Source organism: Entelurus aequoreus, linkage group LG12 (genome assembly GCF_033978785.1).
Source record: "Entelurus aequoreus isolate RoL-2023_Sb linkage group LG12, RoL_Eaeq_v1.1, whole genome shotgun sequence".
Lineage (NCBI taxonomy): Eukaryota > Metazoa > Chordata > Actinopteri > Syngnathiformes > Syngnathidae > Entelurus > Entelurus aequoreus.
This window is the reverse complement of record NC_084742.1, coordinates 50,379,303-50,392,289: the sequence shown is the minus strand read 5'-3', so window position 1 is coordinate 50,392,289 and position 12,987 is coordinate 50,379,303. Positions and strand designations below refer to the sequence as shown.

The following is a 12,987-nucleotide window of genomic DNA, read 5'->3' as shown; positions in this document are numbered from 1 at the left end:
TATAATATATATATATATATATATATATATATATATATATATATATATATATATATATATATATATATATATATATATATATATATATATATATATATATATATATATATATATATATATATACATATACACACACACATACATATATATATATACACACACACACACACACACATACATACATAGCCAGCCATCCATCCATTTTCTACCGCTTGTCCCGTTTGGGGTGCTGGAGCCTCTCAGCTGCATTCGTCATCGCAGATATATATATATATATATATATATATATATATATATATATATATATATATATATATATATATATATATATATATATATATATATATATATATATATATATATATACACATACATACATATACACATATACATATATATATATATATATATATATATATATATATATATATATATATATATATATATATATATATATATATATATATATATATATATATATATATATATATATATATATACATATATACATATACACACACACATACATATATATATATATATATATATATACACACGTACACACACACATACATACATAGCCAGCCATCCATCCATTTTCTACCGCTTGTCCCGTTTGGGGTGCTGGAGCCTCTCAGCTGCATTCGTCATCGCAGATATATATATATATATATATATATATATATATATATATATATATATATATATATATATATATATACACATACATACATATACACATATACATATATATATATATATATATATATATATATATATATATATATATATATATATATATATATATATATATATATATATATATATATATATATATATATATATATATATATATATATATATGTATGTGTGGGGAAAAAATCACGAGACTATTTCATCTCTACAGGCCTGTTTCATGAGGGGTTTCCTCAATCCTCAGGAGATTTTAATGGAAGCATTCACATACCATGGTTTATATAGGGCACAGAGCGGGTGGGTACAGGCAGGCGTGGGGGCGTGGTGATTGGCTCATGTGTTGCCTAGAAGGTGTTTCCTTCTGTGACGGCATGCTGATACAATTTCGCTGCGTTTGTTGAGGGATGACAACTCTGGACGGTATATGATAAACAGTTTCTCTTTTAAGCATAGGTTGCATCTTTTGTTACCACTGTTGTAAGGTGTGCTGGATGCAAGAATTTGCCATGTTATTGAGTATTCAACATTATTGTCTTTGAGATTCCAAATGTGTTTGCTGAGTTCTGTAGTGTTCCGCAGGCTTTTGCATCTGAAAGAAGCCTTGTGATTGTTCCATCTGGTTTTGAATTCTCCCTCAGTTAATCCTACGTATGTGTCGGATGTGTTAATGTCCTTGCGTATTACCTTTGCTTGGTAAACAACTGATGATTGTAAGCACCCCCCGTTGAGAGGGCAATCAGGTTTCTTGCGGCAGTTGCAGCTTTTGTCGGTTTTGGAGTCGTTCTGCCTGGTGGTGGGCGGCTCCTTTTCAATTGCTTTATTGTGGTTTGAAATGATTTGTCGCATGTTGTTCATGCAGCTGTAGCTCAATTTAATGTTGTTCTTGTTGAATACTTTACTTAGGGTGTTGCCTTTGGGGAAGTGTTTGTCGATCAGGGTGAGGAATTTGTGGCCAATATTAGTTGAGACGTTTTTGCTGTATGGGGGGTTGTACCAGATAATGTTGTTTCGTTTTCTGCTCCTTTTTGGTTGGTTTCCTGGCGTGGGTTCGTAGGTGAGGGTGAAGTTGTATCCGCATTCATCAAGTGCTTTTTGGTACGGGGGGGTTGCTTTGTCGAATTCAGCTTTGCTAGATGACAGCATCGATAGTCTTTTATTAATTCCGGTAGGTATTCTTTTCGTGGTGGTGGGTGGGTGGTTGCTGTCATGGTGCACGTATTGGAGTGTTGTGTTGGGTTTCGTGAATGGTTGGTAGCTGTTATTCCTCAGGTTGAAAGTGACGTCGAGGAAGTTGACGGTTTGCTTGTTGGCTTCAATTGTGATCCGTAGACCGTTCTCTTTGAAGATTTGGCATATACGCTTCTTGGTATTCTCGCTGCTCCTTGGCGAGGCGCGACACACTGCCAGTCCGTCATCACGGTAAATACCAAGGTTCAGGTTGAGGCTAGCGAGCTGGGAGAGGAGGAAACTCCCAACAAGTTCGCACGTTTCTGCTCCGTCGAAACTCCCCATAGTGACGTCGAATGTTGAATTGTTCTTTTTTTGCCATGGTGTACCGTTGCGGAAGAGTATGGAGTTCTTTGCGTGGATGATGATGTTTCTTTCGTTGCCTGTGATTGAGTCGTAGTCCGAGGCAAAGTCTAGTGCTTTGGTCAGTAGGTCTTGCGTGATGTAAGGGTAAAATTCTTCGACATCGAAGGAGATGAAGTTGTGCTGTTGTTTGTCTTGGATGTTGCTGAACCATTTGATTACTGCTGCTGTATTTCTCCATTGGTTGAGTGGTGTTTTGTCTGTAATTTTTGTGTTGATTCTGTCCAGGATTGTTTTGCTGATTTTTCCTATTTCGGATTTAGTTGGGTTTATTAGTCGGCATGATGGGTTATTTGCGAAGTTGGGTTTGTGGTCCTTCAATGTGATGAAGGCTTCCTTGTTGGCTGTAGCGTCCACCCTGTCCTCGATGTCCAGTTCAGCCGCGATCCGTTTGTTTTCCAGGTGGATGTTCTGTAAAGTGTTGGGTTGTGCTTTTTTGTATGATTTGGTGATGCTTCCACCACGAAAAGAATACCTACCGGAATTAATAAAAGACTATCGATGCTGTCATCTAGCAAAGCTGAATTCGACAAAGCAACCCCCCCGTACCAAAAAGCACTTGATGAATGCGGATACAACTTCACCCTCACCTACGAACCCACGCCAGGAAACCAACCAAAAAGGAGCAGAAAACGAAACAACATTATCTGGTACAACCCCCCATACAGCAAAAACGTCTCAACTAATATTGGCCACAAATTCCTCACCCTGATCGACAAACACTTCCCCAAAGGCAACACCCTAAGTAAAGTATTCAACAAGAACAACATTAAATTGAGCTACAGCTGCATGAACAACATGCGACAAATCATTTCAAACCACAATAAAGCAATTGAAAAGGAGCCGCCCACCACCAGGCAGAACGACTCCAAAACCGACAAAAGCTGCAACTGCCGCAAGAAACCTGATTGCCCTCTCAACGGGGGGTGCTTACAATCATCAGTTGTTTACCAAGCAAAGGTAATACGCAAGGACATTAACACATCCGACACATACGTAGGATTAACTGAGGGAGAATTCAAAACCAGATGGAACAATCACAAGGCTTCTTTCAGATGCAAAAGCCTGCGGAACACTACAGAACTCAGCAAACACATTTGGAATCTCAAAGACAATAATGTTGAATACTCAATAACATGGCAAATTCTTGCATCCAGCACACCTTACAACAGTGGTAACAAAAGATGCAACCTATGCTTAAAAGAGAAACTGTTTATCATATACCGTCCAGAGTTGTCATCCCTCAACAAACGCAGCGAAATTGTATCAGCATGCCGTCACAGAAGGAAACACCTTCTAGGCAACACATGAGCCAATCACCACGCCCCCACGCCTGCCTGTACCCACCCGCTCTGTGCCCTATATAAACCATGGTATGTGAATGCTTCCATTAAAATCTCCTGAGGATTGAGGAAACCCCTCATGAAACAGGCCTGTAGAGATGAAATAGTCTTGTGATTTTTTCCCCACACATACATATTACGCTCTACCACGGTATCGAGCACTATTTTTTGGATAATCTAATTAAGACATATATATATATATATATATATATATATATATATATATATATATATATATATATATATATATATATATATATATATATATATATATATATATATATATATATATATATATATATATATATACATATATACATATACACACACACATACATATATATATATATATATACACACGTACACACACACATACATACATAGCCAACCATCCATCCATTTTCTACCGCTTGTCCCGTTTGGGGTGCTGGAGCCTCTCAGCTGCATTCGTCATCGCAGATATATATATATATATATATATATACACATACATACATATACACATATACATATATATATACACACATATACATATACACACACACATACATATATATATATATATATATATATATATATATATATATAAATATATATATATATATATATATATATATATATATATATATATATATATATATATATATATATATACATATACACACACACACACACACACACACACACACACACACACACACACACACACACACACACACACGTATACACTACCGTTCAAAAGTTTTGGGTCACCCAAACAATTTTGTGGAATAGCCTTCATTTCTAAGAACAAGAATAGACTGTCAAGTTTCAGATGAAAGTTCTCTTTTTCTGGCCATTTTGAGCGTTTAATTGACCCCACAAATGTGATGCTCCAGAAACTCAATCTGCTCAAAGGAAGGTCAGTTTTGTAGCTTCTGTAACGAGCTAAACTGTTTTCAGATTTGTGAACATGATTGCACAAGGGTTTTCTAATCATCAATTAGCCTTCTGAGCCAATGAGCATTGTACCATTAGAACACTGGAGTGATAGTTGCTGGAAATGGGCCTCTATACACCTATGTAGATATTGCACCAAAAACCAGACATTTGCAGCTAGAATAGTCATTTACCACATTAGCAATGTATAGAGTGTATTTCTTTAAAGTTAAGACTAGTTTAAAGTTATCTTCTTTGAAAAGTACAGTGCTTTTCCTTAAAAAATAAGGACATTTCAATGTGACCCCAAACTTTTGAACGGTAGTGTATATATGTATATATACACGCACACACACATACATATATAGCCATCCATCCATTTTCTACCACTTGTCCCGTGTGGGGTGCTGGACCCTATCTCATCTGCATTCGTCATCGCATATATATATATATATATATATATATATATATATATATATATATATATATATATATATATATATATATATATATATATATATATATATATATATATATATATATATATATATATGTGTGTGTGTTGTTTAATGTTTATTTTCAGACTGTAACTGTTTCCAAATGGTGTCTGTATCTTGGCAGTAAAACAGTTGCTCAAACAAAACAGAAATGTAATTCACGTCATTATTCATCATTTGTGAGCTAAATAAGATTTTCCCCTTTTTTAAGAAGGATTCTTCATCCTTGTACTTTGAAAATACTTTGAGTTTGAGCAGTCCCTTAAGTGGATCATTTTAGTGCTTAGTTTGAATCCTTTGCTTAATCCATTCCATAGATTAGCCGCACTTTTGTCTAAGCCTCAGGGTTTAAAGCTTTGGAAAACAGTTGCGTTTTATTACCCGGAAAATACGGTAATAAAATGTATCCGTCTGTCTTACGTAATTCATGTTGTCCGGGGTTGTTGGAGAACTCGATGACCAGCAGCTCCCTGCCCTCCATGCTGCGGCCGACGCTGTAGGTTTTGGCAATGTCGGCACATTCCTGCTGGGTTTTCTTCAGGACGCTGTTCATCTGAGCGTTGGTGTGGTAGGTGAACTTGATCTTCAAGGCCGGCTCCACCGGAGGAACGTCGAGCAGGAAGTAATCGTAGTCTCCATCGGACTGTGCTGCAAGACAAAGAGCGGAATTGGTGTTTTTGCAGCCTGACTAAAAGTTTGTCAACAGCCAAATGGCTGGTCAAGACAAAGTGTGCAGAGGAATGCTGTTATTTTTGGACTCACACTCATTATTTCATAACTGCAGCATAGAACAGGGAAAAGTCTTGGCCTATTATTCCGGATCTTTGAATAATTTTCTTATTCTGGCTCACTCTTTTCTCCATTTTTTATGGCTATTTTCAACTAATTACACCAGCTTTCTCTTATTTGGGATCTTGAAGTCATTTCTGTAGATCTGTTCTTGCAGACTACATCATCTGCATCTGGTCCTTTATTATAATAGTTCTTCACACGCAGCTGAAGAATGCTGCTCAGCACTTATTCAAGCAGAGAGTTTGCACGAGATCAGTGACAAAGTCCAAATGTTTTCTTTTCTGGAAAGTTCCCGGCAACCATCTGGTTTGCACACACTGGAATCTGGCATGAAAGTTCAACTGGAATTTCATATCTCCTCCATCTCTCCCTTTGGACTCTTTAGTGTCTTTTTCCCCTCCGTTTTCATTGGACGACATCAGTACTTTCCCCCTTCTCACTTCTTGTTTTGTTGCAGAGCTTCTGGAAACAATCATTCTGTGTCACAACAATATTGTATGTGATACGATTACGTTCAAAAGGAAAACATTCAGCCTTTTCATGGCAATACTATCCAAATAAAGTTGTTTATAAAAGTACAAGTCAAGTTAAGTCTCTGTGAGTAAGAAAAATCAAGTTGTAATATTAAATAAAAAGTCGGGAAAAGCTTACATTGTTAAAAGTTAGAGGAAGAAAGTGTCATTTATGGAATAAGTCACGTTATTTTGTTAAAAAACAAGTGATAGCATTTTATATAGAAAACTACCAGTTTTAGGATCGTTTTAAGATATTTTAAATGTGTTTTTATTATTGCTATTTATCAACACAGACATAGGCTTGTTTATTGGAGAAAGTATTCTCCTAGTATCAAAAGTTGTAATGTGACGCGAGTACATCAATCATCAAGGAAATAGTTGTCGTAACGTTATGAAACTAGTAGTTTTCTTTGAAGTATATCGTATTTTCCAGACTATAAGGGGCACTTAAAATATTTTTTATAACCTGGTGCGCCCAATGTAAGGAATAAGTTTGGTTGAGCTTACCCACCTCGAAGCTATTTTGGTTGGTACATGGTGTGATGATAAGTGTGACCAGTAGATGGCAGTCAAACATAAGAGATAAGTGTAGGCTGTCCTATGATGGCAATATGACTCAAGTAAACAACACCAACATTTTATATGTTCCATTGAAAATATAGAACATTACACACGGCGCTCAAAAATCTATCAAAATGTTTTAGTACGACTTTGGTAAGCAATGAAGCCGCACCGCTTGATGGATTGTACTGTGCTTCAACATACGGCAGTGTTTCCCACACATTCATTTATGTGGCCCACCACGAAAGAATTACGTCCGCCACAAATAGATTTGTTTTTTTGTTTGTTTTTTTTAAAAAATTAAATATTTTTATTTTTATTTATTTATTTTTTGTTTTGTTTGTCCTGTCCAGCTTCTCAGGCAAATCATATAGTTGATGTAGATGCCCATATAGGCTGTTCAGATTTACTTTACAAAAGAGAAGTGTAGGATACTTCTCTTGTTGCCTTATTTGTATTTGACCACTACTGTTTTCAGTTTATTTGTTACTGACTGTGGCAGGACACCTCTGCCTCTGTTTCACTTTATGTTGCTGGTAAATAATATGGTTGTAGTAGTAGGCTAAAGTTAAATTATTTAGTATGCACTAATTAAAGGGGCAGAGCTTTAAGAGACATTTTAGCTTTTATATTTCATAAGATATATTTTTTGTAAGAACCACAATTAATAAATATATTTCAGTGAATAACTTGTTGTTCAAATCTGTATATAAATATGTACATAAAGTGTTGTAATTATATTGTAAAATGGATGGATGGATGGATGGATGGATGGATGGATGGATGGATGGATGGATGGATGGATGGATGGATGGACGTTGAAAACAAAACTGTTATTATTAATTAGTAAGTATACATTTTTTGAGCCTTTTTAGAGAAAATCATATCATTGTAGTAAATTATGCAAATTACTCGATGATGTCATGGTGACCACGCCCATAGTCACGCCCATAGCCACGCCCCCACCGCCACAGGTATCTTGGCAGTTTATGGGAAACACTGTACAGGTATCATTATGGTATATGTATAAGGTTGCCATTTCTAATATAAAGTAGTGTAACATTCTTACTTATCTGTCAGTAAACTCGCCATGAAAGCGCTAAAACATACCGGTGTAGTGAGTTTACATTATTCACCCAAGGAACTTTAGTTATGAGAGAGGTCTGGTTGGACGGTTTTTCACTGGACACATTTCCGGTGGCTGAGGAGATGCTGCTCCGTTATTGATTTAAGTAAAGTCTGAATGTCATTAAAACAGTTAGCTCCATTTTTTGACACTTTTTCCACTCCCGTCCTTGCACGCTACACCGCTACAAGAAAGATGACAGGGAGAAGACGCTGTAGAAGGTGAGCCACGTAAATAAGACCGCCCACAAAACGGCGCATCCTGAAGCGACTGTAAGAAAGTGGCTTGAAGATGATCTGTAAAACATAATCTATGCAACATTTTGACCAAAGAACCACCATTACATGTTATGTAGACCACAAGGAAGTGTTTTAGATTTAGAAAAAAAATAATAATAATATGATGATAATACGCCCTATAATTCGGTGCGCCTTATATATGGAAAAAAAATAGACCATTCATTGGCAGTGCGTCTTATAATTCGCTGCGTCCTATGGTCCGGAAAATACGGTAATTTGTAATAATAGAGGACATAAAGTCTTATTTGTTGGTGTTGGAGAAGAGTAATTGTATCACAAAAAAACTGTAACTACAATAAAAAGTTGTCATTTTTCCAGGATTTCCAGGATTTATTCTCTGGAAAAGTCAAGTAAATGACGTCCTTTTTTTCTTTGTTTGTTATTAAAATAAAAGTCTGAAAAAATTTGGTAAAAATCTATAATAATTCAAGGATGAAGTATTTTGAGGAAGAAGTTGTGCAAATGAAATGAAGTTCATGACGTAAAACTGGAATATTGTCGTGTTTTTCGAGAGCAAAGTCGTAATCTTATGAAAATAAATTGTACTCTTAAAAGAATTAAGTCATAACTTTTCCAGATAAAAGTCTGTATTACCAGAAATAAATCTTACTTTTACAAGGTTAAAATTGGAGAGCGTTCATTGTGAAAAGTGATGTTTAAGAGAAAAAAGTCGTAATCTGTTTGTAATCTGTCGCAAAAGGTCAGACGGGAACCGGATCTGTTTTTTCCATGAAAAATTATCGACAAATCTGTTGCAGACGCCCAAAAACAAAAAAACACAACCATTGTATTGTCTACCAGCTATCAACATATCAACAATCTTTTTTATTGCAAACTGTCGGCCAAAACTATGCCAACATTTGTTTTACTGTCGTCTTTGTCTTCTTCAGCACTCAGCCTGGTGCGTTCACAGACAATTGGAAATCGCAAAGCTCCAAATACCACTCATGACTCATAGCTGCTATGGCAAATTATTTAGCTGGTGGACTGGATTAAAAAATGCAGGGACTGAGTAACCAAAGCTGGATTAAGTGGAGTCACACACGTCACATGTTCGGTTGTGCGATAACCCACACACTATACGAAAAACCGAGGCATCATTTTCGTCGAACACCGAATCATACGAAAAGTGGGCCGTGCGAAAACCGAGCTTTGACTGTACCCTACTTTTATGAAAATTGCATGATATTTTTCTTTAAGATAACTTTCGTATTGAACGAGAAAAAAAACCTCATAATACTAGTAAATAGTAATAAAAGTAACGTTGATCAGTAACTTTAAGGAGAAAAAAGTGTCATTAAATGTTCACGGGTAAAGCATGTTTTTATATTATGCAGTGTCTGTTAAAAAGTATTTTCATATAAAACATTAGGGTTGTCCCAATACCAATATTTTGGTACATGTACCAAAGTGCATTTCGATACTTTTCGATACTTTGATACTTTTCTAAATAAAGGGGACCACAAAAAATGGCTTCATTTTAACAAAAAATCTTATGGTACATTAAACATATGTTTCTTATTGCAATCAAAGAACAAGTTTGTCCTTAAATAAAATAGTGAACATACTAGACAACTTGTCTTTTAGTAGTAAGTGTGTAAGTGTCATGATCCGTGGTCCGGATCATGTTTTGGTTAGTTATGTTCTGTTAGTTTTGGATTCCCTAAATTCCTGTTGTGTGCACTCCTGGGTTTATTTTGGTCACCATGGGGATTAATTGGGTTCACCTGCCTCTGGTTAGTGGTCTCACGCTCAGCTGCTGTCAACCACTAATCAGAGAGCTATTTATTCACCTTGCTCGCCACGCTCAGTCTGGCGTCATCGTTTGCTTCACGCAACCTACTACGTAAGTCTTGTTTGTTTCATGCCACAGTTTAGTGAGTGTTCCATGTCCATAGTTCTATGTTTCCTGCGCCAAGTTTTTGCCCTGGCTTCCCGTGTGTTAGGCACGCTTGCCTTTGTTGTTTGCCTGTTAGTTTGTAAGTTGGATGATTTATATAAGGAATAAATCATATCCTACCTTCACGCTTTCGTCCGGAGTTGTCCGTTCTGCATCTGGGAGGAACGACCTCGCAGTGAGCTGCGACCCCCCCGTGTGACAGTAAGTAAGCAAACAAAGGCTCCTAATTTGTCTGCTGACGTATGCAGTAACATATTGTGTCATTTATCATTCTATTATTTTGTCAACATTATAAAGGATTGATTATTGATTATTAATCCACTTGTTCATTTACTGTTAATATCTGCTCATTTTCTGTTTCAACATGTTCTATCTACACTTCTGTTAAAATGTAATACAAACCCCGTTTCCATATGAGTTGGGAAATTGTGTTAGATGTAAATAAAAACGGAATACAATGATTTGCAAATCCTTTTCAACCCATATTCAATTGAATGCACTACAAAGACAAGATATTTGATGTTCAAACTCATAAACTAAATTTTTTTTTTGCAAATAACAATTAACTTAGAATTTCATGGCTGCAACACGTGCCAAAGTAGTTGGGAAAGGGCATGTTCACCACTGTGTTACATGGCCTTTCCTTTTAACAACACTCAGTAAATGTTTGGGAACTGAGGAGACACATTTTTTAAGCTTCTCAGGTGGAATTCTTTCCCATTCTTGCTTGATGTACAGCTTAAGTTGTTCAACAGTCCGGGGGTCTCCGTTGTGATATTTTAGGCTTCATAATGCGCCACACATTTTCAATGGGAGACAGGTCTGGACTACAGGCAGGCCAGTCTAGTACCCACACTCTTTTACTATGAGGCCACGCTGATGTAACACGTAGCTTGGCATTGTCTTGCTGAAATAAGCAGTGGCGTCCATGGTAACGTTGCTTGGGTGGCAACAAATGTTGCTCTAAAACCTGTATGTACCTTTCAGCATTAATGGCGCCTTCACAGATGTGTAAGTTACCCATGTCTTGGGCACTAATACACCCCCATACCATCACAGATGCTGGCTTTTCAACTTTGCGCCTGTAACAATCCGGATGGTTCTTTTCCTCTTTGGTCCGGAGGACACGACGTCCACAGTTTCCAAAAACAATTTGAAATGTGGACTTGTCAGACCACAGAACACTTTTCCACTTTGTATCAGTCCATCTTAAATGAGCTCAGGCCCAGCGAAGCCGACGGCGTTTCTGGGTGTTGTTGATAAACGGTTTTCGCCTTGCATAGGAGAGTTTTAACTTGCACTTACAGATGTAGCGACCAACTGTAGTTACTGACAGTGGGTTTCTGAAGTGTTCCTGAGCCCATGTGGTGATATCCTTTACACACTGATGTCGCTTGTTGATGCAGTACAGCCTGAGGGATCGAAGGTCACGGGCTTAGCTGCTTACGTGCAGTGATTTCTCCAGATTCTCTGAACCCTTTGATGATATTACGGACCGTAGATGGTGAAATCCCTAAATTCCTTGCAATAGCTGGTTGAGAAAGGTTTTTCTTAAACCGTTCAACAATTTGCTCACACATTTGTTGACAAAGTGGTGACCCTCGCCCCATCCTTGTTTGTGAATGACTGAGCATTTCATGGAATCTACTTTTATACCCAATCATGGCACCCACCTGTTCCCAATTTGCCTGTTCACCTGTGGGATGTTCCAAATAAGTGTTTGATGAGCATTCCTCAACTTTATCAGTATTTATTGCCACCTTTCCCAACTTCTTTGTCACGTGTTGCTGGCATCAAATTCTAAAGTTAATGATTATTTGCAAAAAAAAACGTTTATCAGTTTGAACATCAAATATGTTGTCTTTGTAGCATATTCAACTGAATATGGGTTGAAAGGGATTTGCAAATCATTGTGTTTCCGTTTATATTTACATCCAACACAATTTCCCAACTCATATGGAAACGGGGTTTGTAATCACTATCTTCTGTTGTTTGATACTTTACATTAGTTTTGGATGATACCACAAATTTGGGTATCGATCCGATACCAAGTAGTTACAAGATCATACATTGGTCATATTCAAAGTCCTCATGTGTCCAGGGACATATTTCCTGAGTTTATAAACATAATATACTCTTTTTTTTTAAAACAGGAAAAAAGATTCTGTGATGACAAAAAATATCGACAAGATACGCTCCTGAACTTGGTATCATTACAGTGGATGTCAGGTGTATGTCCACCCATGGCATTTGTTTACATTAAGGTGTGCTAGCTTTTGTTAGCGGTGACAATGGTGAGCTATTGTATCCTCCTACAGTGTGTAGTGAAGCATGTTTAGCGATTCCTTGTCCTGCAGGGATGATACTTGTAAGAAACGTACTTTATTTGTCGCCATGGAGGCGAGGATTAGTGATTTAGAAGTAGCTAAAACACTGCCGACTGAGGTTGGATGTTAGCTACTAGCTAGCTAGCCATGTTTTAATGCACCTCTTCCTGAGGGCGTTTCAGTGTTATAACTTCACCTTTATCCTTAGTTTTTAAGCCAAAATGCGTCCGTTCTTCCTTTTCTGTCTACACACATTGTCTGCTTGTAAGTACTCTGTGATTGTGCGCTGCCGAATATGCTCCTCTGCTCGTAAAACCAGCACGACGACGTGCTGTCATGCCCGTAAAAAAATAAATTAAAAAAGAACAAAAAATTGTGAACCGGTACTTTTCAAACAGAGTATAGTACAGTTTTTGATTCCTT

At 37.0% G+C, this 12,987-nt stretch overlaps 1 protein-coding gene across 1 annotated transcript in view; it reads right to left on the bottom strand.

The window, feature by feature from the left end:
* Positions 1–12,987, bottom strand: part of LOC133662304 (carboxypeptidase Z-like) — a 71,803-nt gene that overhangs the window by 29,492 nt on the left and 29,324 nt on the right. Inside the window, exon 4 of the mRNA XM_062066190.1 lies at positions 5,465–5,692. Within this exon, the coding sequence (XP_061922174.1) occupies positions 5,465–5,692 (228 nt within the window). The remainder of the gene's footprint in view (positions 1–5,464; positions 5,693–12,987) is intronic.